Genomic DNA, 26684 nt, shown 5'->3' with positions numbered 1-26684 from the left:
AGAGCGCAGAACTTCTTTTATACATTGTTGACCCATCTTCGCTATGAAATCGTCAAATTTACTGCTGCACCTTAAATCTTGTGATCTCTGATTCAACATAAATTAATTCGGTCCAATTATGTCAATAAAGTTGTGGAGAATAAATAAATAAATAAATGAGCTAGTATTATTATGTATTTCATTGAATTAATTTTGTATTCGCTTTCATGTAAATACTATAAAATTACAAGGACATACAGCAAAAACCCATTTACTCATTGAGTCAATTATTATCTTTACATCCTTAGATACAGGAAACAGGTTTATAAAACTTAAATAAAACATTTAATAAATAAAATAAATACCAACAAAGGAAAGGAGAATGAAATAAAATAATTTAACTATATTTAATTTTAATAAATAATATAAAGTAGTAAATAAATAAATCAACATTAAATATATTTACTTAAAAAAAGTTTCAATAAACAGATTAAAATAAAAATAAGTTTGAGTTATTATTGATATATTTAGTTAATTTTGCTACATTATTTTGAAGGAGAATAACAAAAAAATTAGCAAAGAAAATTAGATTTATGGGCTGAAGAAATAATAATTATTGTTCAAATTGATTGAAAACAATATGATAGAAATATGAACTTAATCTTTTGATCACTGTAAGAAACACACTACTTCTATATAATTATGTAGAATTCCGCTTTTCAGAAATCTTTAATACGCAGATCTAAAATAAGCTGATTGTATGACATTATTATTGCCAAACATATGCATACGATTTTTTTATAGTTTTCATCAATTTTAAAATTCTGTCTTCGTAGAAAAGCGTTTTGCAATGCTTCTTTAAAAAAAGTATAAATTAAAAAAGTATAACTTTTATTTGTAATTATTTATTTTTGATATTTTTGGATTGAATTAATGAAAAACGTACACTTTTTAATCTGATATACACCGTTTTTAATGTCTCTTTCCTCATTCATAAATAGCGTCATCTTTTCGTTTATTTTTTTTTCATTAATTATTAATTTTCGATTTCTTTCACTTATATTTATTTACAAGTGACGAACATGAAACCGACGATCTCGAACCGTCTTTCGCGCGCGCACTGCACCGTCCGTATTTAAACTGCTTCTCTATTAAATTCTCATTAAAGTCCCTCGATCAGCGTCCGGCGCTCTCTCGCTCTTCTCACAGATTAAAAATCTAATTTCGTGTCACAGTTGGGCGAAATATTTTAAATTTTTTTTAAACTCTCTCTTTCTCTTTGAAAATATATATATACGCTGCTCTGCTTACTTCGATTTTTTTTTCTTTCTATTACTTGGTGGCACTCGGCACGGTGATCTCCGAGTAGATCTCGTCGTGCTTGCAGTCGTCGAGGTTGGTGACGGCGTCGAAGGCCGCGTGGTGGTGCGGCGCCTTCAGCTCGGGCACCGCGCACAAGATGATGCCCTCCTCTTGGTGGTGGCTGCTGCTGCTCGGCGTCGACGCGCCGCCCCCGACCTTGCCGGGCGTTTTTTCGCACTTGAGCTTCTTCCAGAGGAACGGCCGCCGGTCGCCCGGGGGGCCGCCGGGGCCCCCGGGTCCGGCCGCCCCCGCCTCGGACGCGTTGTAGTTGGGGTTGGCGAACGTCAGCACGTTGCGTCCGGTGTAGAGGTTGTGTTTGTAGCGGCGCCTGACCATCGCCATTATCAGCAGAGAACCCAAAATGAGAAGGACGAACGAACACGCTATGAGCACGACGCCCAGTGAACTCAAAGATTCGGGTCCGTTGAGGCCGTTGCGCTTGGAAAAGCCGCCGGGGGTGTCTTCGGAACCGAACTCCTCGCCCGCGTCGTCGTCCTCCTCCAGAGTCTCGTCCCGCGGCGCCACCACTGCACTCGGCTCTGCAACAAAAGTTATAATTATTATTTTAATTATTCTCATTAATTTTACTAATTATTTGAGAATTTTACCTAGAAATGGAATTTTCCGAAAAAGTCATCAAGTTTTTATTTAATTTAAATTTGTTTTCTATTTTTTTTTGCATTGAAATTGATTTTGAAAATAAAAATCGTTTATTTTTTATTATAAATATAAAATTAATTGTTAAAGTAAATTCTCAAAAATCAAGCACTTTTATATATAATATTTTAAATTATATTTTTAATCCAATTGGTTAAAAATAAAATTATTTAAAATAAATGTTTAAAGTTGTAAAATTTTTATTCAAATTATTTTTATAAGATAAAATTTAAATATGGATATTTAATATAATTTAAATTTAGTGTTATAAAAACAATTAAAATCAAATATGTTTGAAGAAGTGGACACTCGAGGAGATGATCACGGAAATGAAGCGATCGGGCTTTTCCTCGTTGCAGAAAGTGAATGAAAACAATTTTCTGCAACAAAAAAAGCCCGATTGCTTCATTTCTAAAATAAAATAATTGCAACTTTTTTAATTTTTATACTAAATAAAATATTTCAATTTTGACTGATACATTTTAAAAAGCACAATTTTAAAATTTAAACGAATAATTTTGCTTGATCGATGATAATTTAATTGTACAGCTTATTTTAAATGTAGGAAAACTCCACGTTTTTTAAATGTTACTTATTGACAACCTATTTTAAGAAAAATTGAAACCTCGTTGCAAAGTAAAAAATTAAAAAGTGTTCGCCTGGTTTAAATTTTTCCTGAAATCCACCTCAAGTGTAACAATTCAATTCAACCTATTTTAAATAAGAGATTTTTTGATTATATGTTAAATTTAGTAATTTTTAACTTGAATTAAATTTTTAATATAAATAAGTAAAGCTACTTACTGGTAGAGCAGGGTCGTTTGTCGGACACATCAGGACACTGGCAAATGTAGCCCTGCGGCCGGTGGAAGCAGAGATGCGAGCAGTAGCCATTCTCTTCGGCGCACGGCGTCCAGCCCTGCTGCTGATCAGCCGCGACGGCCCTGATTTCCATCACGCCGTTCAAGTTTGTCCGAATCGCCGTTCGTTCCGAGCCACTCAACTTGTCCGCCCGTTCTACCGACTTTTTGTACCAGTCCGTCCAGTACACGTGAGGACCAAACTAAAAAAAAATTATTGTTACAAAAAATACAAATAAAACACATTTTTTATAAATAATTTTCTTTAATAATTATGAATTAATTAAATCATTTTTATTATTATAAAATTTATATTTATTCTCATTTTTTATTAATAATTTTGGAAAATATTACCAAAAATAAAAGAATTCAACCATTTTTTACCTGCGTTAAACCAATGGGGTGAGTGGCCTCGGGCACAAGTTGAATCCTTCCTCTGCCGTGCAAATCTGAGGTTTCTATTCGATCCCTCAGAGCGTCGGCCCAGAAGAGCCTGTTGGCCGTGTAGTCGAGCGCCAGGCCGTTGGGAAACCCGAGTTCGGTGCCGATGATGACTCGCCGCGCCGAGCCGTCCAAGTAGGCGCGCTCGATCTTGGGACTGTCTCCCCATTCCGTCCAGTAGAGAAACCCTTTGCGTGGGAAAACTGCCAGGGCGCGCGGGTCCTCCACCTTGTCGTGGATCAGCAGCTTCCGACACGATCCGTCCAGACGAGAAACTTCCAACACCTTTCGCGAAGTGTCCGTCCAGTACAGGTTGTTGGCGATCCAGTCGACTGCGACGCCGGTCGGCGTCGACAAATTGGTGTGAATGATGTCCTCGAAGTTGGAAAAGTTATTCATGTCCACTTGCCTGGAATGAAAAAAAATTCAAATATATGTAAAATATTTGCTTCAAAAATTAATTAATTAAGTTAAAAATTATGTTTTTGAAGTGTATATTTTTATTTTATTCATTGAAAAAAAGGAAGGATTTGGTTTTTGTTAATTTTTTAGGTGGTCGAATTTCAAAATAGAGCAATTCTTTTGCCCCCCAAATTTAATGAAATTTTCGTGGCTTAATCTTCATGACTTGAAAGCAAACTCCATAAATTTTTATCGAAAAATTTTCAAAATTGCGGGTTTTACGGGATATTTTGAAAAAATAAAAAAAACCTAATTATCTCGGCTACCCGTGGTCGTATAATAAAAATCTGGATATTTTTGGATTCGTCTCATCAATATCTACAAAAATAAATTAATTTAAAGGTCATAAATCAAAGGTCAAGGTCATTTATTTCAAATTCAAAATTTCAAACTCAAATTTGAAGATGTGCCTCTCGCTAAAAGTTAAATTTGACATCGTCATTTAATTTCTCGTAAAATTTTACATAATGTGTGTCAAAATTGCGATGTGGTTATTTTTAGTTAAATTTAAAATAAAATTAAAAGATTAAAAAACGTGGTTTTTTGCCCCTCGGTGTGCAGAGTTTCTTAGATTATCATTAATTACTCGATTTGTGTTGATTTTAGACATATATTGACAAAAATTGACTTTCTGAACTAGACCAATCGAATGGTGTTCATATCAATGACCTTTGGTGAACTTGGGTCAAAGGTCACCGTGACCCATGACCTTGAGTGACCTGACCGATATGTGTGATAAGTAGTTGGAAAGATCTCGCTAAGGAGATAATTTTTGTCCCAGAGTTTTAAAAAAAAAAAAAACTAATTTTAGTTTTTTTTTTACAAATTGGCTCTTGTTTTGCATTTTCATTTAATTTTTACAAATAAAGAAGTTATGATTTAGATGTGAATCGTAAACATTTGAGTATATTACTTAAAAATCAAGTTGAAATTTTTGGTTTTTGAATTAATTTACCTGATAATGTCGAGTTGAATGTCCGTGTAAATGATGATTTGCTTTTCCCAGTGGAAGTCGACGGCGACGGCGGTGTGGACGCCAGGGATGGGCAGCGTCACGTCCCACAGTTCCTCCGTGTCCAGGGAGACCCTGGCCAGCGCAGACCTGGTGGCGAACAGCAAATACGCTTGCGGCGTGTTGTTGCAGGTGCGTCCGTCCGGGCCCATTTGGATTCCGGTCGGACAGGCGCACTCGAAGCCGTCCGGCCGACGCAGGCAGAGGTGCGAGCAGCCGCCGTTGGTGTGTCCGCACGCGTTCTCCGCAATGTTGTCCGCCTGCACCGACCTGCTTTGAACACAAATTTGAGCACGTCAAAGTCAAACTTCCCGAATCGAAATCAGACCTGATGGTCATGAGGCCTTGCAGACGGTCGCGGATGACGACGCGTTCGGCGCCGGTGTCCTTGTCCGCGCGGTGCAGAGCCTCCGTCTGCCAGTCCGTCCAGTACAGGTGCGATCCGACCACCACGAGGCCGTACGGGTGCGGAATGTCGCTCAGAATCATCCTGCGGTCGGTGCCGTCCAACGTGCAGCTCTCGATTGTCTTCATTTTGCCGTCGTTCCAGTACAAGCGGCCGGCGGGACGGTCAATCGCCAGTCCGTTCGGCCAACTCACGTGCTCGTGGACAATCACCGTTCTGAAATTTTAATAAAAATTGGTGAAATTTAAAGAAATTTTTAAACTGACCAGGTCAAAAAAGGTCATTGACCCCGGTGACCTGTGACCTTTCCAAAAATTATTGCTGGAAATGTTTCACCTCAATGAAAAGAAACATTGGAGTATCTGAAAGTCAGTTTTGCACTTGCAAGGTCACAGGTCACCGGGGTCAATGACCTTTTGTGACCTGGTCACCATGTGCGATACACGGTTTGAAAGAACAGGTCAAGGCAATCATTTTTTGTTATTATACATTTTTGCGTAACTTTAGCAGGAAAAAAGTTACGGACGGTTAAATGTTGATTTGTGTAGGAAAATGCTCGGAAAACCACGTTTTTTGCCATTCGACCTGAAATATCTCCAAAACGAAAAAAATAAGTCTCAAAAATTTTTAATATGTTGTTGACTACCAACTAGAGCAACTTTTGGCTATAATGGAATAAAAAATTTGTATGTACTAGGTACTTTGGTGGCGCATCAAAAAATTCAAATTTAAAAAGTTGACTCTGAACTTTGACCTATGACCTTGGTCACTATTGCAAAGTTGTAGGGCGTCTAATTTCCTACAACTTTGTTTATATACACACATGCGCTATCTGCAGCAGGAGCTGAGATATGTTTGATTTTCGAAAACTCCTTTTTTTTAAATCCCCATCTTTGAGCCCCTGTAAAATAGGCAATTTTGAGAATTTTCAAAAATCCTTTTAAATTAATTGTCTACACCCTAAGGGCAACCAAACTAAGAATTTTCAACAAGATCCGCCGACCCCATGCCAAAAGTGGGTCCCGTTAAAAAAAAATAATGCCTTAAGTGTTTTATGAAATGAAATTTACCGATTGCTACCGTCCATGAAGGCGCGTTCGATGCTTGGTTTTTTGCCCCAACTGCTCCAAAACATGAGACCGCGGTGGTAGTGCAGAGTGATGGCCCTTGGACTGTCCAGATTTTTCGAAATCAGCACCTTCCGGTGACTTCCGTCCAGTTCAGCCACTTCAATACTGTGCCTTCCACCATCAGTCCAATAAATCTGATGAAATATAATTGAAATTTAGTTCAAAATAATGTGGAAAATGTTAAACTGGGCTTTATTATAACAAAACACTTAACTAATTTTTAATAATTAAAATTTTATAAATTAAAAAAAAAATATTTAATTTAGTAATTAAAATAAAATATTATTAAAAATTACCTGATTTTTAATTAAATTAATTACCATTAATTTATTTTTTATTTTTCTAATGATTATAAGCCTAGTTTTTTTTTATTATGAAATCCAACTTTAGTGCAAATATTCTATTTAAAATAATTTTATATTTTTTTTTTACCTTTCTGCCCGTCGAATCTACAACGATGCCTTCAACATTGTCCAGTCCGTCTATAACAACGTCCCGAACGTCACTGCCATTATCCTTTCCGCGCCTAATGACGTCCTCGACCGTGTCACTCCAATAAATGTCCCCTTTTTCACCATTGAAAAATTAACTTTCTTTACAATTATTTTCCATACCAGTTTTCCGGTCGACATCGACGGCGACTGCATTGTGCATCGGCGGCAGGGGAAGCACCACGTCTATCACGTACGGCACGTCCAGAGAAATGCGCCTGATGTCAACTCGGTGCGCAAAGATCAGCGAATTCACCGGGCCGTCCGCGCACTTCTTGCCGTCCTCCTGAATGAATTCATTTAAAAATCAATCAAATTAAAACAATGGAGACGCACCATGATTTTGATGCCGATCGGGCAGGCGCAGGCGAATTTTTTCGGCGCCGGCGCCAACAGACACAGGTGCGAGCAGCCGCCGTTCTTGAAGTGGCACTCGGAACGAACCATTTTTCGCTCGCGGTGGAAAACCTGCACGTCCATTAGACCAGTGATTCCCGACCTGAAGAAAAATAAAAAACAGGAATTTATGCAAATATTAAAACATATTAATTTCTACTCAAATTCGGATATTATGAAAAATAAATATAAAATACTTTTTTATTTGAAATTTTCTTTCTTATTGTGATTTGTGAGTTTCCCCAGAGTTTCCGAAAGAAATTAACAAAGTTAAAAAAATTTCCAAAAATTATTTGTGCAAATTTTTTCATTCATCAAACTTGAAGTGTAATTTAATCAAAATCTAAAGTAATTTATTAAAATTGATCACAAAATTCTTCTGATATCAAACCAAATATTTTAAATTATTAATTTTTTTTTATTAAAATATAAGAGAAACACTCACTTTAAGACAGTAATGTTCTTGCCACTCAGCTTGTCCGCTTTGTGAATGCTCGTTGTGTCCCAATCGGTCCAGTAAACGCTCTCCTTGTACACAGTAAGACCAAACGGATACGGCAAACTATTACCTATTTTATTTTTACTATAAAATCCGAGCCCTCCAGATAATTTTTTTAAATTACCAATCAAAATTCTCCTGCCAGAGCCGTCAAAGTTGCAGTACTCGATAGTTTTGGTTCCACCGTCCGCCCAGTAGAGACGCCGCGTTTCCTGGTCGACCGCAAGTCCGGCGGGCCAGGTCATGTTGGTCGAAATGAGCACTTTGCGCGCCGAGCCGTCCATGCCCGATTTCTCGATGCGCGCCGTGTCACCCCAGTCGCTCCAATACATGAATCCATCTAAAATTTCAAATAAAACTCTTTGAAAAATCTGCATGGGTAATTTAAAAAAACAAAATCGGTACCATTGGGGTTGACAACGATGTCTCTGAGCTTTTTGACATCTTCCCACACCAAAAGTGCGCGCATCGTGCCGTCAAGATTGGACACTTCGATGCGACAAGTGTCTGCATCCGTCCAGTACAGCTTTTTGGCCACCCAATCAACGGCAATTCCTGCTGGCGATTCTGTAAAAAAAATTGTAATTCTTTAAAAGTTATTTTATTAATTTTGTTAAATCTTTTTCTATTTAATTTTTTGTTAATTTTGTTAGTATGTGTTTTTGTTGTTGTAATTTTTAATGTACAGTTGTGTTGTGTAGGCGTTGTTAAGTATATTCCAGTTTCCGTTTTAATTTCTCAAAGAAATCTTATCGTGGATTCGGAAATTGAGCGACAAATCCAATGCTTGGAAAATGATTTAAAACGTAAAATTTCAAGTTTTTATTGGAAATTTTTATTCTTTTCAAAACACATAGCATTTGTGTTTCCAAAAAAATTAATTTTTTCACTTAAAATTCTAAAATTAAGACCTACGGCAACAGTTTTAAATGCAAAAATAAAAAATAATTTTGTTAGAAACAGATCCGAATCTGTTTTGAAAAGATTTAAAATTTCCAATTAAAAGTTAAAATTTTGACGTTTCAACTCGTTTTCCCAGCATTAGTTTTTTTTTGCGCTCAGTTTCTGAATCCACGTTAAGATTTCTTTGAATGAAATTTTAAATTTTGAACTGAATTAAAAGCTAGATTGACAGATTGTAAATATTTAAATTAAATAAAAAATTAATAAAAAATCTCACCAAGGTTGGAGCTGACGACGGTTCTCTGGTTGCTGCCGTTCAGTGCCGCGCGGCTGATGGTGTTGGCCTCGGCGTCGGCCCAAAAGATATTGTCGGTCGCGCTGTCCCAGTCGAGAGCAGTGGCCGACTGGACGTCGTCCACAGGTATGACCATGTCCACCTGCGGTTCGACGCCGTCCAGCAGATGGATGCGCAAATCGCGGTTGCGTGCGAACAGGAGCAGCTTCTCAGGCGCCTTCTCGCACGATTTCCTGTCCGTCCGAAGTCGCTGTCCGAGCGGACACACGCACGTGAAGGAGGTTCGGTTGGGCAGGCATAGGTGCGAGCAGCCGCCGTTGGTGCCGAGGCAGCGGTTCGGGTAGTTTGGTTGTCGCTGGGGGTGGTAGCTGTGGATGTCCATGGGGAAGTGCAGACCCGAGTGGACTGTCCGGAAGCTGCTGCCGGTCACTTTGTTGGCGGACGAGATGCTCTTCGTGTGCCAGTCCGTCCAGTAAACGTGGTCTTCAAACACGGTCAGAGCAAATGGGTGGGGCAAACCTTTGCTGATGACCTGGGGAAACATTGGGAACAAATTGAATTTTGTAAAAATATAAAAAATTTAAAAAGAAATATATTAGTAAAAAGGCTTTTAATATGGACAGTTTGATAGATTTTTAAATCGTTCTCAAAAATAATGAATTGAATATTATAATTGTTTATTTTCCCAAATTGTTATTATTTAAAAATTATATTTTGTTTAAAATTAAAAAAAACCATAAAAGAAATGAAATAAAATAAAATATCATAGAATAGAAAAAACTTTATAAAAAATAAATATAATAAAATAATACTAAAATAAAAATATAATAAAAAGATTTCACAAAAAGCAAGAAAAAATAACCTATTTTATATATTATATTATTATATTATATTTTATTATATTAAATAAATTATAATAAAATAAAAAAGGATACAAAATTAGATAAAATAAAATGAAATATGTTTTAAATGACAAATTTTTTACAAAAGTAATTATGAAAAAAAGAAAAATGAATAAATACCTTTTTCCTGTCGCTCCCATCAAAAGCTGCGTTCTCGATGACGTGGTGTTTTGCGTCCGCCCAGTAGATGCGGTCAACAGCAAAGTCGATGGTCAGTCCGTTGGGCCAAAAGACGGACTCGGTGACAATGGATCGACGGCCACTGCCGTCCATTTGGCACGACTCGATCTTCGGGTTCGGCCCCCAGTCCGTCCAGAAAACAAGAGCCTCTCCTGGGTGGACGGCGATGGCTCGCGGTTTGTCCAGGTCACTGGCGGCGAGAACGGCTCGGACGCTGCCGTCCAGCGAGGCCACCTCGACCCGCCGAGTGCCTGAGTCCGTCCAGAAGAGCAAATTGTGAACCCAGTCGAGCGCCACTCCCGACGGCGCCTCCAAACCCCACCTTATTACATCTGTAAAAAATAAATGAAAATTGTTTTAATATAATAATGAAATATCCAATTTACTTGTACAAAAATATTGAGCAGTTAATAGAAAATTTAAAAAAAATAAAGATTCTCTCCGGTCAAGTGTTTTGCTCTCTATTCTGAAAGATTGCTAAATTTTGAGTATATCTTGTGAAAACACTATTTGAAAATTCCAAACCGTTGCGTTTCAATCAAAAGAAAACCTAAATACGAGTGATTCGCGCGAAAAACGTGTGAGATTTGAGTAGCCAATCAGATCCATCAGTTTCTTCCAAAAACTACAGAATTTGGCCACATTGGCGCTGCGATCGCTGATTTTGGCAAGTTTTCTACAGCGCCGTGGGGCATTAGTGGCAAAATCAGCGATCGCAGCGCCAATGTGACCAAATTCTGTAGTTTTTGGAACAAACTGATGGATCTGATTGGCTACTCAATTCTCACACGTTTTTCGCGCGAATCACTCGTATTTAGGTTTTCTTTTGATTGAGACGCAACGGTTTGGAATTTTCAATTAGTGTTTTCACAAGATATACTCAAAATTTAGCAATCTTTCAGAAGAAAGAGAAATACAAATGACCGGAGTGGGTCTTTAATTTGAATTTTACCTTCAGGCTCTGAACCATTGATGTGCGCTCTCCTGATCATGTCCAAGGAAACGTCAGACCAGTAGACGAGACCCATGTGATAATGGTAGTCGAGGGCAATTGCGTTGTGCAGCCCCTTTAGGATGGCCGTATACTTGACATTGTTCAGACTCATCTGTTTAAAAATTTAATCAATAAAAACCACTAAAAAAAATGTATCTACACGCACTTGTCTAATATCGACCCTGTTTGCGAACAACAAAATAGCGGGCGGGCCAAGCGCCTTGCACGAGCGGCCGTTCGAACGCAAAATGTAGCCCTCCTTGCAAGAACAGGTGAACGAGCCGATCGTGTTCACGCACGTCTGGCTGCACGGCGGTGCCAGTTTGGTTGAACACTCGTCTATATCACGGCAGCTGAGAGAATAGAAAAAAGTTGCAAAATTTTGCAAATCATTATTAAAAATTGGCTCTACCTGTAGCCATTGGGGTGCAGAGAGTAGCCGAAGCGACAGGCGCAGCCTTCTTTGCCGTCGACCGTGGTCACGCAAAGCTGATCGCACCTTTTTGAGTTGGCGCCGCACTCCTTTTTTGTAGGACAATCTTTTTCATCTAGAACAGAGAGGCACAAAAATTAACTTTGAAAAACCAAGCAAGAAAAATTTAGTTTAAAAAAAGACTGCTTCTTTGTTGAATATATATTACTATAAATTATCAGCAAAATTCTGCAAAAAATTTTAATTTGAGTTTTTCTATGATTTGGTTAGATTAATTTTTTCCTTTAAAAAGCTTTAATTAGAACTTAACAAAATTTTCCCTTAAGATCAATAATATGTAAATTTTTAATGTCAACTGACCTATTGATTTTATTTTTCCTTCTTAATTGGGGTAATATTGAATGTAATTTGTTGAAATTTTAATCAATTTTAGTAGTGCAAATTACGAGCAAAAAATTATTTCAGAAAATCCCGTAAGAAACAATATAAAATTTAAAAAAATCAGTTCTCCCAATAAATTCAATTCTTCTTAATTTGTCTCCTTAGGACTGACACGAAAAAAAAACAATGGTAATTAATGTAGTGAAAAATTAAAATGAAAATTAATCGGGCCGTTTTCAGGCAAAAGCCTCTCCTTAAGAAATTAAATTAATTTCATGGTGATAAATATTTTTGAAATTTGAATTTACTTAGTATTTTAAGTAATTTTTTGCGCTTACCTTCACCATTAGTGCAGTCTTTCTTGCCATCACACATGTGTTTTCTGCTAATACAAGACGTGGAACTATTACTACAGGCGAACTGCGTCTCCTCGCATGACGGCGTGCATTGCTGCTCGTCCTCTCCCTTCGGACAATCCTCTACTCCATCGCACAGCCAAGATTTCTGTTATTCAAAGAGAGAAAAATGAAAACTGAACAATTTTCCAATCTCCGCGATCCGACCAAAATGCAGTTTCCGTGGCTGCAGGAAAACTCGTCCGGGCCGCAGGTGCGCGGCTTCTTCTTCTCGCAATTCTCCTCGTCCTCCCCGCTATCACAATCGGACTCGTCGTCGCACAACCACCGCTCGGGGATGCATTTGCCGCTGTTGCACCTGCGAACCGACCCTTCACTCAGGGCACCGTGAATATACCTTCGAAACTCACTTGTATTCGCCGGCGCGGCAGCTGCGGTACGGCTGACTCGGACAGTTTTCTTCGTCACTCCAGTCGCCGCAATCGTCGTTGCCGTCGCACCTGAAGTTTTCGTTCACGCACCGCGGGTACGAACACTGGAACTCGTCCTCCTGACACACCGGCTGCTGAAAATCTGCAAAAAGGACACCAAAATTTTGAATCTTTATTCAATTTCCAATAATTTATTATGAAAATTAATGATAAAATTGCAAAGTTTGATTAAAAATATTATATAAATTGATGAAATAAGACATTTTAGTTCAAAAATCGTTTTTATATTTGAAAACAAAAGAGCAATTTTTAATTTCGACGATTCCAGTTCTTGTTTAGTAAGGATTTGATTTTTTTTTTTTTTTTAATTTCCTCTCCAAACTGACAAAAATTGATACACAATCCATTGATTTACCGCAGTCGGCTTCGTCCGAGTTGTCCAAGCAGTCGGACTCGGAGTCGCACCGCCAGTTCTCGGAAATGCACGTGCCGTCGCCGCAGCGAAACTCGTTTGCCGCGCACTTGCTGCAATACGAACCGGCGAGAATTTCAATAAGAAAGGACGCAAAAAAACAAGAGTGAAAATTTCACAGCACCTATTTGCTGTACAGTTGGATTCGTCTGAAAAGTCTTTGCAGTCATTGTCGCCGTCGCAAACCCAGTTCTGCTGAACGCACAAACCATTCTCGCACTGAAATTCTTCCGCCGTGCAGTTCATATCGAAACCTGAATAATGACATAAAAAATTACAAACTTAAGTTGTGAAGAGTAAACAATATTAATAATATTGATGTAAAAAATAAAGGTTTTTACGTAATAAAGTTTGTTTCTGATTAGACACAAAATCTCAAAATAATAATTGTAAATTACTTATGCTTTGATCATTGATTCAAATGTTACAAAATTTGTAGAAATACATAGGAAAAAATTAAATTGCTAATTACTTGGCTAATTTCCTTCAAAATAAGTAGATTATTTTTACAATAAAGAATCCAGAAATGATTTAGTTCACAAAATAATACGATTTTTAACTCACCGCAACTGGCCTCGTCCCAGAAATCTCCGCAATCGTCGTCGCCGTCGCAGAGCCACTCGCGCGAAATGCAGCGGCCGTTGGAGTGACAACGGAGGCCTCGGCACTCGGGCTCGGGCTCCGTGGGCCTCTCGTGACCCACGTCTGAAGGGCCTTCCCACATGGTGCCGCCGCCGCCCCCGGAGCGGTGCACGCCAGGCACGTCGCACTGCTCGTCCTCGCCGTGCTGACAGTCGGCGTCGCCATCGCACCGCCACTCCTGCGGCACACATATGCACGACCTTTGGCACGCGAACAGGTCGTCCGGACACACGCACGTCGACTTCTCGTGCTGCAAAAATTCAAGTCCAACAATTCAATCAACGCATCGAAAAGATTAAAAAAAATGACATTTAATCGAAATAGGCAACCTGCTCGACATCGGTGTCTGGCAGGTTGCGTTATTTTAAAATCAGTGAACTAGAAAATTAACGAACAAAAAACTGGAAAACTGGTGATTTTTTTGTTTAAATTTTTTATACTAGCAGCTAATTCGACTTGCGGAGTAAAATTCATCGGAAAAATGTAATTTCTGTATGAAAATAAGTTGCAAATTGTGTTTATTGGCGAGTCCGTTTTGTGTGAACCTTGAGTGTTTTTATTTCCTGCATCAGCAGCATCACCTGTATAATTATTAAGCCAATTTGGATTAACAAGCATCTCCGGTTTAACAATTGCATTGCCTATCAACAAGCCAGAACGCCGAATTTTACACGACACTCCCTTTTCTTTGGCATTTTTTGCCGCGGCAACTATAATGCTTGGTCCTCGGGAGTTAACTCATCAGCAATAGTAACACCTGTTCCTTTAAGACAATTTAGCTTAGACATAATTTCACTTTTATCAATTTGGGACTTAAGTTTTACTAATATAGGCCGCTTTGGCGCATCAGCTCGTCCAACTCTGGTACTTCTGGGAGTTTTAGCAAACTTATCATGACAGATTCAAAAGCAGTATTAATATTTTTATTTGATTGCTCTCCAAAGATAAGGATATTATTCGCACGATTCGCCCTCTCCAACTGCGTCAGCCTGTTTTTCAGCTGCTTATTGTTTTCCTCCTGCAATTCTCCAATTAAGACCTGCTGCTTCGCCGCATTATCTTTCACTCCTTTAATTTCATTTAACATCCCATCCATTTTTTCGTGTAAACGATCAATTTTGTCTTTGAATTTGGCATCTAATCTTCCATCAAAGGTTGTTGCAATTGCATCTTCCTGTGTTAAAGGGCCGGGGTTTAGTTCAATATCGGAACTGCACAATACAATACAATCAGCAAATACGCGCCACTTCCGAACACTGTCCTAAAACTCATTCTCATTACAACTCTCTCAAAGAGATGTCGCTTGGCAAACATTATCAGCAAAGGCGAGTAATCAGATCTGAAAAACGATGTGGCAGCAGCAGGTGAAAAGAAGACCCACGCACAAGCGCCGGCACCATGACCGCATCATATGAAAAATCAAGCTTGGGACATTCAAATACCTTTTGGTTAATCGCTCTGTTTGGCTGGATCTCCAATGCTGTGAATATTGTCAATAAAAGCAGCACCGACCGCACTGCCGCAGCCGAGTGTTTTGCCATCTTCCCCTCTTATATAATTATAAAAAAATCTTACCTCCGAAAGTTCTCCGTCGAAGGGGTCAAAGTCTGAATGATGATGGTGCGACGGGTCATCCACCTCAAGCGGGTGTTGCTGCTCTTTGCCCTCGTGCAGCGGACCCGCCAACTTCTTCACATTCACAGCCACGCCTGCAACACGAAAAGCTCCACGTTCTCAATAAATTTTAAATTTCTTGTATAAAAATTAATAATAATTAATAATGTCTACAAGAAATTTTATTTTCTATTTAATTCTATTAATTGTTTGTTAACATTTTAAGATATATTTAAAATATATTTTAAAGGTAATTAATGGAATTGGCAACTCTTGTGAATGACCGAAAATTATTTATAAATAAACAACAAGCCAGCCTTTGGTGAGTAAGAAATAGAAATTTTATTTTTATCCAACAAATTGGCTTTCGGAAAAACCGGCCTGGCTAAATTTGATTCCAATCATCCCCTAATCCAAATAAATCCCTCTCCGCGTCTCTAATTCGGTTCCAAATTTATTTCCACGGATTTAGCTCTCGCTATTTTAAGGGTGCAGCGGCCTCAGGTCCGCCGCCGCGAATCCACCCCCGGTCGGTGATGAGGGCGAAAATAGACCGGGCAGTTGTCGGTTTCGGGGAAAATCGCGCGCCGCCGAAATTGGCGATCAGCAGCGAGCGAAAATATTTCGCGTGGAGATGCTGTTGCTCCGGGGGTGGCGGCGGCGGAGGGCGGCAGCCTGGGCCGCCCAGCCAGCCTCAGCTCTGCGCTGTGCCGATCAATAATTGAGAGAGACCGAAACTCTCTCTCGTTTGGGCGCCCCGGCCTATCTTTTGGGCTCGCGCCCGACGCCCTCATCTCGACCCTTTTGATTTCACTCTCATTTTGATCAAATCGGAGCAGGGAAATTTTTCATTTTGGAAGCGAGGGGTTTCGAGGACCCCGGAAAAGTCGAGAGGAGCACGTGGGCGGATTTACTGACAGCGCCGCCCGCGCACAGCAAAACTTTCTTCCCGTGTCAGCACATCTTTCTCCCTCGCCCGCCTGCCCGCCGCCTTCCGAGGTCAAAGGCAAGAAGAGAGATTTCTGGCAGGAAATTGAGGTTCAGGGGATGTGACGCCAGCAGCAACCACTTTGACTCGATCTTTAGCCCGACACTTAATACAAAAGAGAAAAATAATATGGAGCAATCCGAGCAGTTTGTTTAAAAATCATGAAATCCACATGAAGTTCTTAATTTTCAATGTATTTTAATTGTTTTATTATTTTCAAATAAATTATATTTTGCTCTACTTTTGGTTTCACTAAAGAGAACAGTAGTAATATCTTATTTTTTATCAAAATTTATGAGGAATTACTAATTACTTTTTAACAATTTTTGCATAATTTTGTTAATAATTGAAAAAAATAAGACAGCATAGTCAAAAGTTGATAAATATTAAAATTTTCATAGTTTTGAAGTAAAAAATAGTGATCAGGGATCCTTATGTAATTACTTCCTCTGTCTTTGGGTTGTAAGAATATAAATGAATTTTAAAAACTGATTGAATTATTTATTGAATAAAGAAAGTAAAATAATTAATGTTTTGTTGTAATATATAAAATATAAAAATTTGTAAACTAACTATGAAGGAAATTTTTTTAAATTAATTTAAATTAACTGACTTTTTATTGATAATATTTTTAATATTATTTTTAATTATAAAATATAGTGCAATATTTTATAAATAATAATAAAAATATTTTCAAATATTTAATAATTAAATAATAGACATAATTTTTATTCATTTTATTTATAATTTAATCTGTTTTGAATTATTTTAACTCAACTATTAAACATATTAAATTAATTTTCCAGCATTTTTGGAAGTGTAAATTTGATTAACTGCGATGATATGTCTAATTTTAATGAAAGAAAATAATCAGCAATATTACGAAATGACTTTTTGCAAGTAAATCTCATAAATTTCAAGGCAAATCGAACTTTTTATATATTTTATGACAATTTTGAGGAACAATCCCGCAATTTCAACCTTTTTTCTTTTCGCAGAGCCCCTTTTCAATCGATTCGAGGTGTTATTATTACGCAAAAATAAAAAGGAAGTGCGCGGGAGGTGCGGGAAATTGTGGGGTCGGTGGCGCGTGTCGGCGCGGGGTTGGGGCCAAGCCAGAAAATTTCATTGAGCAATCGGCCGGGTCGGTCTCGGTCGGTCTCTCTGCGTGCAGGTGCAGGCGTCCTCAGGCGGGCAGGTCACATGGTCTCTCTCGTCGTGCCAGTCAATACCGGCGAGCGGGCGTAGTGAATGAAAAACATTTGCGCAGCCTCGCGAGTTCCTCTCAATGGACCCGAAGCAGCAGCGCCGGCCGCCGCCGCCGCCGCCGCACCAAAACAGCGCTCGTTCGCTCGCAAGCTGGGGGCCCTCGTCAATACGCGCGCACCAGCCGCCCCCGTCCCTCGCCGCACCACCCCCGCGCTCTCCCTTTCTTGACCTGATCTGTCTCTCTATTTCTCTCTCATCAGACGCGCACAACGCCGAATGAAACTATAAACTGAAACCGACACGGCCAGCAACCAAAAGATCCGACTGCGAATCACAAATTGGAGAAAAAAATTAGTTTTAAATTTTGGCTCTTTATAATCAATAATTTCTTCTTAATTTTGATATTTTGAGAGAAAATTTGATGTCATCTCCAAAATTTAAATATTCAAAGAATCGTCATAAGCATTTTAAATCTTCTTCTGCGGTCTTTAAAATAATAATTGTAATTTTTAGCAAATAAATATTTTTAAATTAAAAAAAATAGCAATAATTTGATTTTTTTTTTAAATATGAGTTTTGTGTTTGAATAAATTGATACTCAAGGAAATGAAGAGGTTGGAATTTTCCTCGTTGCAAAAATGGTTTTTATTAAAAAAACAAAACGGCTTATTGAATAAAAACAATTTTAGCAACGAGGAAAAGTCCCATTTTTTCATTTCCATGAGGTTTTTTGGTTGAAATTTTGAAACACAATTTAATAAAATCTGCAGAAAAAAAGTGTATTTTGTGTTCAAATCAATTGAGCAATCATTGCGAATGTTACAAGTTGAAAATCAATGCTTAAAAAACAAAACAGGTGCTAATTTATTTATTTTAAGTGTGAACAACTCATTGAACTCCTGATAAATATAACTTAGAGTTTTTGTCACATTATCAGAAAAAAAGAAGTAGAAAAAAATGATATAAATCTCAACATAAATTATTTACCAAATAAAAGTCATTGCGTTTTAATTAGTTAGTTTCTGTTTGGTACAATTTTAGAAAAATTTTATTCTCAATAAGTTTAGAGAATTTTTGTTATTCCAAAAACTTTGGTTTCAAACGATGAAATTGCCCGTCGTTTATTGATTGGCGTCGGCCAAATTTACATTTTTGTGAGATTTTATTCCATTTATTTCAAATGTGTATTAATAATAATAAGGGTGCTCGACTACGGCAAGAGACCGACCTAATAGCCTAATAAGCTCACGGGTGCCATAAGCAAAAAAAAAAAAAAAAAAAAAAAAAAAAAAAAATAATAATAATAAATTGAAAACGTGTTCCACAATCGGCGCTCTCTTTCGACAAACTTGCGGATGCAATAAAATAATTGTCAGTAATAAAAACTAAAACTGAATAAAACATTGTTGCGGTCGCCATGCAATATTGATTCTAAATTTGAATTTTGACCTAAATGAATAATGCTCTGATTTTATAAAACAAGATAAATTTAGAAAAGATATTTATATTTATCTCATTAATCTCATTATGTAATATGATTTTAATTTGGTATAAATTAGGTTACGCAGACTGTAGCCTCACTACAAATAATAATTGTTTGAGAATGGTTTGCGAAAGTTTTGGAAAATTGAAAGATTAAAAAGAAGACTGAAATTTCCTAGTTTTCAAGTTAAAATGGACGCCGTTTTTCAAAATTTCACGGGAACTTTGAAATTTATAAAAAACAGCACGCCCAATAATCAATCATTTAAAATGCGTTTCAATTTCGCAAATCGTTGGGTCGAGTTTTACACGTTTTTAAATATAAAAAATATAGGAAGCTGAAAAATCTTTTGTTGAACTTTTCTCAAATTAGAAGGACGAGGAGCAAAATTGAGTGGCTCGGTGTGTTGATTACGGTGCGAAAATCAACGGGGAGATCAATAAGCAGCGAGAGCATCAAGAGCAAGGTGCAATCTTATATCGGGGCGCAGAAAGAGAAGGACCGAGTCACGCCTACACACACGGGGTGCACACAGCATCCCTAGCTATCTTTACGCGGGGACGGAATCTGCTGTCGGCATCTCTGCGGGCGAAAGAGGCCGTGGGTGTCATTCTTTTGTACACACGGCACTCGGCGCTGCGTGGGCCGCCCCCGCGAACATACACCGAGGGGTTGCTTTTCCTTTGTTTCTCTCGAGACGCGGGGAGGAAAAAACCTGCACCCACGCGAGATTCGCAATTATTAAAGCAGCGAAATTTATTCAGCGAGGGTTGCATAAGCATTGATCGCCGCGGGGTGTGCGTTTCGCTCTCACCTGCCGAGGTGCAGACGAGCAGGGCGCACACGGCCCACAGAAGCGCCATCGCCGCCGCTCTCGAGCAATTAATTCTCGCTGGGGTGTCTTCGGCGGTGCTTCTGCAGAAGGGGCTGCTGCTGCTGCTGCTGCTGCTCGGCCGTCGCGGGACGCAGGGGGCAGGACATCGTCGAAGCCGCAGAAATACGCACTCGAGAGACGCTCGCACCGACAAGCGCCCGCACAGGAACTGCCCTTTTCCACTGCTTTTCCGCCCCCGTCGCCCTCCTCCCTGCCGTGCCCCGCCGCCCGAGCACGCGCCCTGCACTCCGGACCGCGCGGAAAACGAGTCACGCTGGTGCCACCTCGAAGGGAAAAACGGGAAGCATTTTTGCTTTACCTCTAAAATCAGATTTTTCAAAACGCGTTTGAAACAAAACTCTTTTGTCTTTTCTGACATTAATAATTTGTCAATTGTATTTAAACAACGTTGTTTTTTTTACGATTTTGAAATTTGCACTAAACCCAAAATCATCAAAGCTATAAAAACACAAGCTTTGTCAACCGAGGCTGACGTTTTTTGACCTCAGAAGTTTTAGCGAAATTCTCAATAGTGGTGGTGCAGTTTTGTCCATCAATTCCTTTCTTCCTTTTTAAATCCCCAAATCAGTTTCGTTTCGTCTTTCCGACGAGAAAAGAGGTGCGCAATTTTTCACAATTTTGTCAGTTTGTTTTGAAATTTTATTCTTTAAATTGAATTAATTCCAATATACTGTATTTTAAAATTCAGGAGAAAAATGTTGTAATTTAATTTTAATTTTATTTTGTATATAATTTGCATGTTAATTTTTCAAAATGTTTTTAAAATTGGTAAAATGTCAGCTTATTTCTCATTTCAACAACTCATGAATTAGCGTTGCAACCCGCAACTGAAACTAGTAGAGCAGGGATTTTCTGTACCATGCAGAAACAACAAAGTTGCTCATCTTCACCGAGGAAGCCGGTTTTTATTTCATCAAAAATTCCTTTCTTTTCTAATAAATTGTTTTCTTCCATTGAATGTAAACAAAATGGACATAAAAACAAAAATAATTATGGGATCGAATTTAAGGAACTGCTAAAAAATGGCTTTCATGATCAATTTATCTCAAAATTGCTTGGTTTGCATAGAAAAATGCGGTGAAAATTATGGAAAAGACAAAATCGGGACCTTTTTTGACCCATTAAAACTATGTAAAAGATCTCATTGACTCCAGAGTACAACAATCGGCAACAATCAAAGAATGTACCAATTTGACTATTTCAGATGCATCTGCTTGAAAATTTTATTTGAAATGTTTTTTGTTTTATGATAATTTTATGATGATTAAAATGTCCAAATTTCAACTTTTAATTGGAAATTTGAATTATTTTTAAAACAGATTAAAATTTCTGTTTTAAAAATAATTAAAATTTCCAATTAAAAGTTGAAATTTGGACATTTTAATTCGTTTTTCCGAGCATTGGTTTTCTCGCTCAGTTTCTGAATCCACGTTAAAATTCTTTTGAAACTCGAAATATGATGTTCAATAATTCAAATAAAAAAAATGGTTTTTTCACAATTCACAATTATAAAAAAATCATATAAATTTTCACATGTAACTCCGCTTGAAGTCTGAAGTGGCTTGAAGTTGGCTGGACTCGAAACATATTATAAAAAAATCCCTCAATTAAAAAAAAATCACCGATGTGTTGCATACCTATAAGGAGATTGCGCTAGATCGTATATCTTAAATGCCGCCGCGTTCCTCGTCAATTTTCCCCGCTTTCTTCAGCAGATCACAGATGGCGCCTGCAAGTTTGTTTGAACTTGTGTCATAAATTTTTTTTGCCTGTCAAGTGCCAGCTGGCTGCGGGGGCGACTGGACAACAGAGATAGCGAAAATGGGCAACACGGACACTAAATTGAACTTTCGCAAGGCCGTCGTACAACTCACATCAAAAACTCAGGTGCGTATTCAAAGATTTGAAAATAAAAAATGAAATAAAACACCCGAATCGACGGAATTCTCATTCAAAACAAGAAATATTTAGCCGTAAAAATGTTGTTTATAAATCCACGTCTCTGTTCTTTTTAAGTATCTTTTTTTTTAATCTTATTTACTTAAATGATTTTCAAATGAATTTTTGATTAAAATAACTCAATTTTCTTGAGCCTGTAATGAAAATTATTAAGATTTCAAATTCCCTTTTATATTTTAAAATGAAGTTTAGTTTTTGTGTGTGTGCCGAAATATTTGTATCAATTACATAATTTTAAAATTTAATTGCAGCCGATTGAAGCGTCGGACGATTCGTTCTGGAACCAGTTCTGGAGCGAGAACCTGAACAGCGTGCAGGACGTTTTCACCCTGGTGCCGGCGGCCGAGATCCGAGCGTTGCGGGAAGAGGCGCCGCAGAATTTGGCCACCCTTTGCTACAAGGCCGTGGAGCGACTGATCGGCGCCGTCGACTCGAGCTGCCGCACCCAGAAGGACCACGAAACCGTTCTCAACTGCGTCCGCCTGCTGACGCGCATCCTGCCGTACATCTTCGAGGACCCGGACTGGCGCGGCTTCTTCTGGACCAGCCTGCCCTCGGACAAGGGCCCAAACTACGAAAACGAACATGCCACCCCCTTGGCGCACTCCCTTCTCAACGCTATTTGTGTAAAAATTTAATAAACAATATTTAAGCTTTTTTATAAAAAAAAATGTTCTTTTAGGATTTGCAATTTTGTCCGGACTTCACGGTGTCGGCCAGCAGAAAATCCGGTCCAGTACGTTGGCAAAATAAATTTAATAATCAAATTAATTTCTTCATTTCTGGGATTTTTAGGACAAGGCGGAGGATTTGAATGCCATCGACAGCTGCGAATTCATTTGGGAAAGTGGCGTCGGGGCGGCGCTGTCGCTTCCGCACAACCCGACTCACGACTCGCACCGGACCGAGCTTCTCAAACTTCTGCTCACTTGCTTCAGTGAGACCATGTATTACGAGCCTTCAGGTATCAATTTTGAGTCCATCTGGTTCATTATATGAAATAAATTTGCTCGGAAAATATGTTTTAAAACAAAATTTGGAGCTCGTGCATATTTAGGTGTTTAGGGGTCTAAATTATTTTGAGTTGATTTTTATCTGGTTTTTACCAAAAAAGTCGGTGTTAGTTGATTTTTTTTTTCAATTGTTTGGGATTTTTATGTATTTTGAAATCTCAATTAAGAGAAATCAACTAAAACCAGCCAAAAATCAACTAACACAAACCATTTTTTAGTTGATTTTTTTAGCTGGTGTTTGCCAAAATAGTCAGTTTTAGTTGTTCTTTTTCTTCAAATCTCCATTATTTTTTTATGCATAAAATAAAATTTAATCACCAATTTTTCATTATTTTTAAAATTCCTTTTTTAAACAAGTGCTTTGTTTGATATTTTGGAAAATATTCTTTATTTTTAAAAATGTAATTGATTTTGTTCTAAAGAAGCTCAAAATATAAATATATTATTTTTTAATTATATGGAATATTATTAATATTTTACATTGATCGATATTGTATTCCTTCTTTGTGATCTGAAAAAAACCTAATTTTTATTTTTACTTAGAAAAAAAAAATGGAAAAGTCTGTCATTTTAGTCTTTTTTAGTCGGAAATTGAAGAAATAGTCGGACTTAGTGGATATAAACTTGGTGACAATTGCAATAACATCACTTGAATAGTGCAGAAAATACATTTTTGAAACGTACCAAATGACATAGAAAAAAAATAACCGAAAATCACTTTCATTTAATATCATCCCAATTAGCGTGGAAAAAATCAATAGGTCAGTCGTCATACAAAATTTAGATTGGTCTGATGGGAAAATTTTGAGAAATTTTATACAGTGTAGATAATAAAATCTCCTCCTCATTAAATTTGCAGACAGTGGCACAGGCCAAGTGAATCGCTGGGTTTCGCACTTCACATCTCCCGAGAACCGACACGCCCTGCCGATCTTCACCTCGCTGCTGAACGTTTGCTGCAGCTACGATCCAGTCGGCCTGGGTCTGGTTCCGTACAACCACCTCATATTCACGGACTCGCGTGAGCCGCTGGTCGAGACGGCGCTCCAAATCCTGATTGCCACCCTGGACCACGAAGGCTTGCCCAACTCGAGCGCCAATGCTGACGTGAGCAGACTCGATTAGCTTTTTTAAATCGGTATCAAATTTATAATTATTAGCCGTCCCAGCAGAACGTCAGCCAGGACAACTTGTTCATCAACTATTTGTCGCGCATCCACCGTGACGAGGACTTCGGCTTTGTCCTCCGCGGCTTCACTCGGCTGCTCAACAACCCGCTGGCGCAGACTTACTTGCCCAACTCGACCAAGAAGGTTTCTTTCCATCAAGAGCTGCTCATCTTTTTCTGGAAATTCTGCGACTACAACAAGGTAATCTTAATTTTTAGGAAATTTATTTTAAATTTTTAATTTTTTCCTTTGCAGAAATTCCTTTACTTTGTCCTTAAAAGCAGCGACGTTCTGGAAATTCTGGTGCCCATTTTGTTCCACCTGAATGATTCCAGGGCTGACCAATGTAAGATCCTTTTTTAATTTAAAACTTGAATTAAATTGATCCTTTATTAGCTCGAGTCGGTCTCATGCACATCGGAGTTTTTATTCTGCTCCTTTTGAGTGGCGAAAGGAATTTTGGAGTCAGGCTGAATAAACCGTACACGGCGACCATCCCAATGGACATTCCAGTATTCACAGGTGCGAGTTATTATCAACTTTTTTACTTAGAATTACAGTTTTGTTTTTATTCAAGGCACTCACGCTGATCTCCTGATCACGGTTTTCCACAAGATCATCACCACCGGCCATCAGAGGCTCCAGCCACTTTTCGATTGTCTTTTGACAATTCTCGTAAACGGTAAAAACCTTGACTAATTTATATTCTTTTTAATTATGCCTATTTGAATTAGTTTCTCCATATCTGAAGACCTTGTCAATGGTGGCCAGCACAAAATTGCTGCACCTTTTGGAGGCTTTCAGCACCCCCTGGTTCTTATTTTCCGCCCCGACGAACCACCACCTGGTCTTCTTTCTGTTGGAAATTTTCAACAACATAATCCAGTACCAATTTGACGGTAATTTTTTTGTATTAATTCAATATCCAGACTTAGTTAAATTTAAAAAAAAAATCAGGCAATTCGAACCTGGTCTACACCATCATTCGCAAGCGGCAGGTTTTCCACTCGCTGGCCAATCTTCCGTCAGACTACGGCACCATCAGCCGCTCACTCACCAGGCGCTCGATGCATGGCAAGTCGAGACCCACGGCCAGCAGCCGCCCGACGACACCAACCTTGCCCACGCCTCCGCCAATCCCGCCCGAGGACAAAGCGAGTTCCTCTGCCGAAGCCGACCAGGTGCGGGCGGAGGAGGAAGAGGCCATGGAAGGCTCTCGTCCAGCCATGCCGGCCGAGCCGGGCACTCTGAAGGCCACCTTGCCAGCCATTCCAGGTTTGAATATCAGTAAACGCACAAAATTGCAAGGATTTTGGCTGACCTGAATTTTAGCAATCGACAAAATCACCGAACGCGAGTCCGCACATCCCTCTTCTCGCCAGCTCAACGAACTTACGATTGGCTCGTTGACCAGTCCCGAAAGCGAGGTGGCTTCGTCACTGAGCAGGGCTGCTGCTGAAACCGCCCTCCTTCAAATCAAAGTAAACAATTGAAAAAATAAATTTTGGGCAATAAAATAAAAATTGATTAGGAGGAAGACGAGGGTGAGGCTCCTTCTCTGCAGCGAACCAGAAAAACTAGTCCCACAAGCAGCGAGGCTGGCTCGTCCACCAGCTTGAAGAGAGCCCAGTCCTTGGTAAATCCAATAAAATCGCTTCGAGCTTATTTCATGTCCTAGTTGCTCTTTTGCTCTATTTGCATGACTTAACCATTCTCGCTTTTGTGTGTGTGCAGCGGCGCAGCTTGCAACTGACTGAAGGCAGTTCTTCTCCAACACAGGGTTCTTCTTCTTCTTCTTCTTCGCAGCAACAGCAACAGTGGATTCCGACTTCGGACTGGGTGCAGAGCTGGAAGGGCAAATTGCCTCTGCAGACCATCATGCGCCTGCTGCAGGTGCTCGTTCCGCAGGTCGAGAAAATTTGCATCGACAAGTGCGTTTTCAAATTTCTGGTTGGATATTTTTGACAATAAAATGCGCTGCTTTTCAAAGGGGTTTGACCGACGAGAGCGAGATTCTCAAGTTCTTGCAGCACGGCACGTTGGTTGGTTTGCTTCCGGTGCCTCACCCCATCCTGATCAGAAAGTATCAGGCTAATTTGGGCACAACCAGCTGGTTCCGCACTTACATGTGGGGCGTCATTTATCTGAGGTAAAATTATAATAAATCTTATCTAATTTCAATCTAATTTTGATTTTTCTTCAACAGGAACGTCGACCCGCCTATTTGGTACAACACCGACGTCAAGCTATTTGAAATACAGAGAGTGTAGATTGCAAATATTATTCAAAAGTAATTATTAAAATAATCAAAGTAGGTGACAAATATTCTATTTATTTACACTTAAAACTGTTAGAGTTAGTTAGAAGATCGACGTTGTGTGTGATACTCTGTGACTTAATTATCATTTCCGTGACAATATTAACAAAAAACTATTCATTCTGCATACTGCATTTATATATCATTTTGGGTTTGTGCATTAAAAATCGGATCTCTGTGTGATTTTAATTTATGTAAATATATTAAATTTTGTTGACCAAAAATATATCATGCTTATGACTATGAGAAATAAATCTGAGATATTTTCATTTAAACTGAATTTCCCTCTAAAAAAATATAATTAAATATTGATTCAAGAAATTTGTGAAGCAAAGGATGAAATATTCACACGG

General features: G+C 38.7%; 2 protein-coding genes across 4 annotated transcripts; one reads left to right on the top strand and one right to left on the bottom strand.

Annotated features, from left to right (window-relative positions):
- Window positions 1–822: 822 nt before the first annotated feature.
- LOC132198795 (low-density lipoprotein receptor-related protein 4-like) lies at window positions 823–20027 on the bottom strand. 2 transcript variants are annotated; one of them, XM_059623026.1, is made up of 25 exons: window positions 19793–20027; window positions 15260–15393; window positions 13607–13934; window positions 13167–13296; window positions 12986–13095; window positions 12550–12712; window positions 12347–12497; window positions 12122–12287; window positions 11382–11517; window positions 11136–11322; window positions 10928–11081; window positions 9916–10307; window positions 8876–9425; window positions 8101–8262; window positions 7820–8035; window positions 7642–7765; window positions 7137–7299; window positions 6924–7086; window positions 6742–6875; window positions 6250–6443; window positions 5102–5395; window positions 4717–5046; window positions 3243–3708; window positions 2803–3061; window positions 823–1880 (listed from the first exon to the last, which is right to left on the bottom strand). In XM_059623026.1, the coding sequence occupies exons 1-25, from the start codon at window positions 19839–19841 to the stop codon at window positions 1312–1314; spliced, it is 5724 nt and encodes a 1907-aa protein (XP_059479009.1). In that variant the 5' UTR covers window positions 19842–20027; the 3' UTR covers window positions 823–1311. The 2 variants fall into 2 exon arrangements, with proteins under 2 accessions (XP_059479009.1, XP_059479010.1); XM_059623027.1 differs by having other exon boundaries at window positions 4717–5043.
- Window positions 20028–21650: 1623 nt separating this feature from the next.
- LOC132198796 (protein HID1-like) lies at window positions 21651–26579 on the top strand. 2 transcript variants are annotated; one of them, XM_059623029.1, is made up of 16 exons: window positions 21651–21760; window positions 22084–22458; window positions 22515–22568; window positions 22628–22796; window positions 23705–23952; window positions 24006–24215; window positions 24270–24360; window positions 24411–24536; window positions 24592–24696; window positions 24749–24913; window positions 24972–25289; window positions 25347–25495; window positions 25546–25650; window positions 25794–25945; window positions 26005–26163; window positions 26221–26579. In XM_059623029.1, the coding sequence occupies exons 1-16, from the start codon at window positions 21695–21697 to the stop codon at window positions 26282–26284; spliced, it is 2556 nt and encodes an 851-aa protein (XP_059479012.1). In that variant the 5' UTR covers window positions 21651–21694; the 3' UTR covers window positions 26285–26579. The 2 variants fall into 2 exon arrangements, with proteins under 2 accessions (XP_059479012.1, XP_059479011.1); XM_059623028.1 differs by having other exon boundaries at window positions 25749–25945.
- Window positions 26580–26684: the final 105 nt, after the last annotated feature.

Source organism: Neocloeon triangulifer, unplaced genomic scaffold (assembly GCF_031216515.1).
Source record: "Neocloeon triangulifer isolate White Clay Creek 2 clone unplaced genomic scaffold, ASM3121651v1 ptg000013l, whole genome shotgun sequence".
Lineage (NCBI taxonomy): Eukaryota > Metazoa > Arthropoda > Insecta > Ephemeroptera > Baetidae > Neocloeon > Neocloeon triangulifer.
The sequence above is the reverse complement of the archived record's forward strand: the minus strand, read 5'-3'. Positions and strand labels throughout refer to the sequence as shown.

Bases quoted from the DNA above. Each gene is read 5' to 3' on its own strand.
- LOC132198795 (XM_059623026.1), bottom strand. From the start codon at position 19,841: ATGGCGCTTCTGTGGGCCGTGTGCGCCCTGCTCGTCTGCACCTCGGCA. The intron at 7,766-7,819 runs GTAATTTAAAAA...AAAATAAAATAG, and splicing joins TGGCAGGAGAATTTTGATTG to GTAATAGTTTGCCGTATCCG. The intron at 6,876-6,923 runs GTATGGAAAATA...ATGGTGAAAAAG, and splicing joins CGATGTCGACCGGAAAACTG to GGGACATTTATTGGAGTGAC.
- LOC132198796 (XM_059623028.1), top strand. From the start codon at position 21,695: ATGGGCAACACGGACACTAAATTGAACTTTCGCAAGGCCGTCGTACAA. The intron at 24,537-24,591 runs GTGCGAGTTATT...TTTTTATTCAAG, and splicing joins GGACATTCCAGTATTCACAG to GCACTCACGCTGATCTCCTG. The intron at 24,914-24,971 runs GTAATTTTTTTG...AAAAAAAATCAG, and splicing joins AATCCAGTACCAATTTGACG to GCAATTCGAACCTGGTCTAC.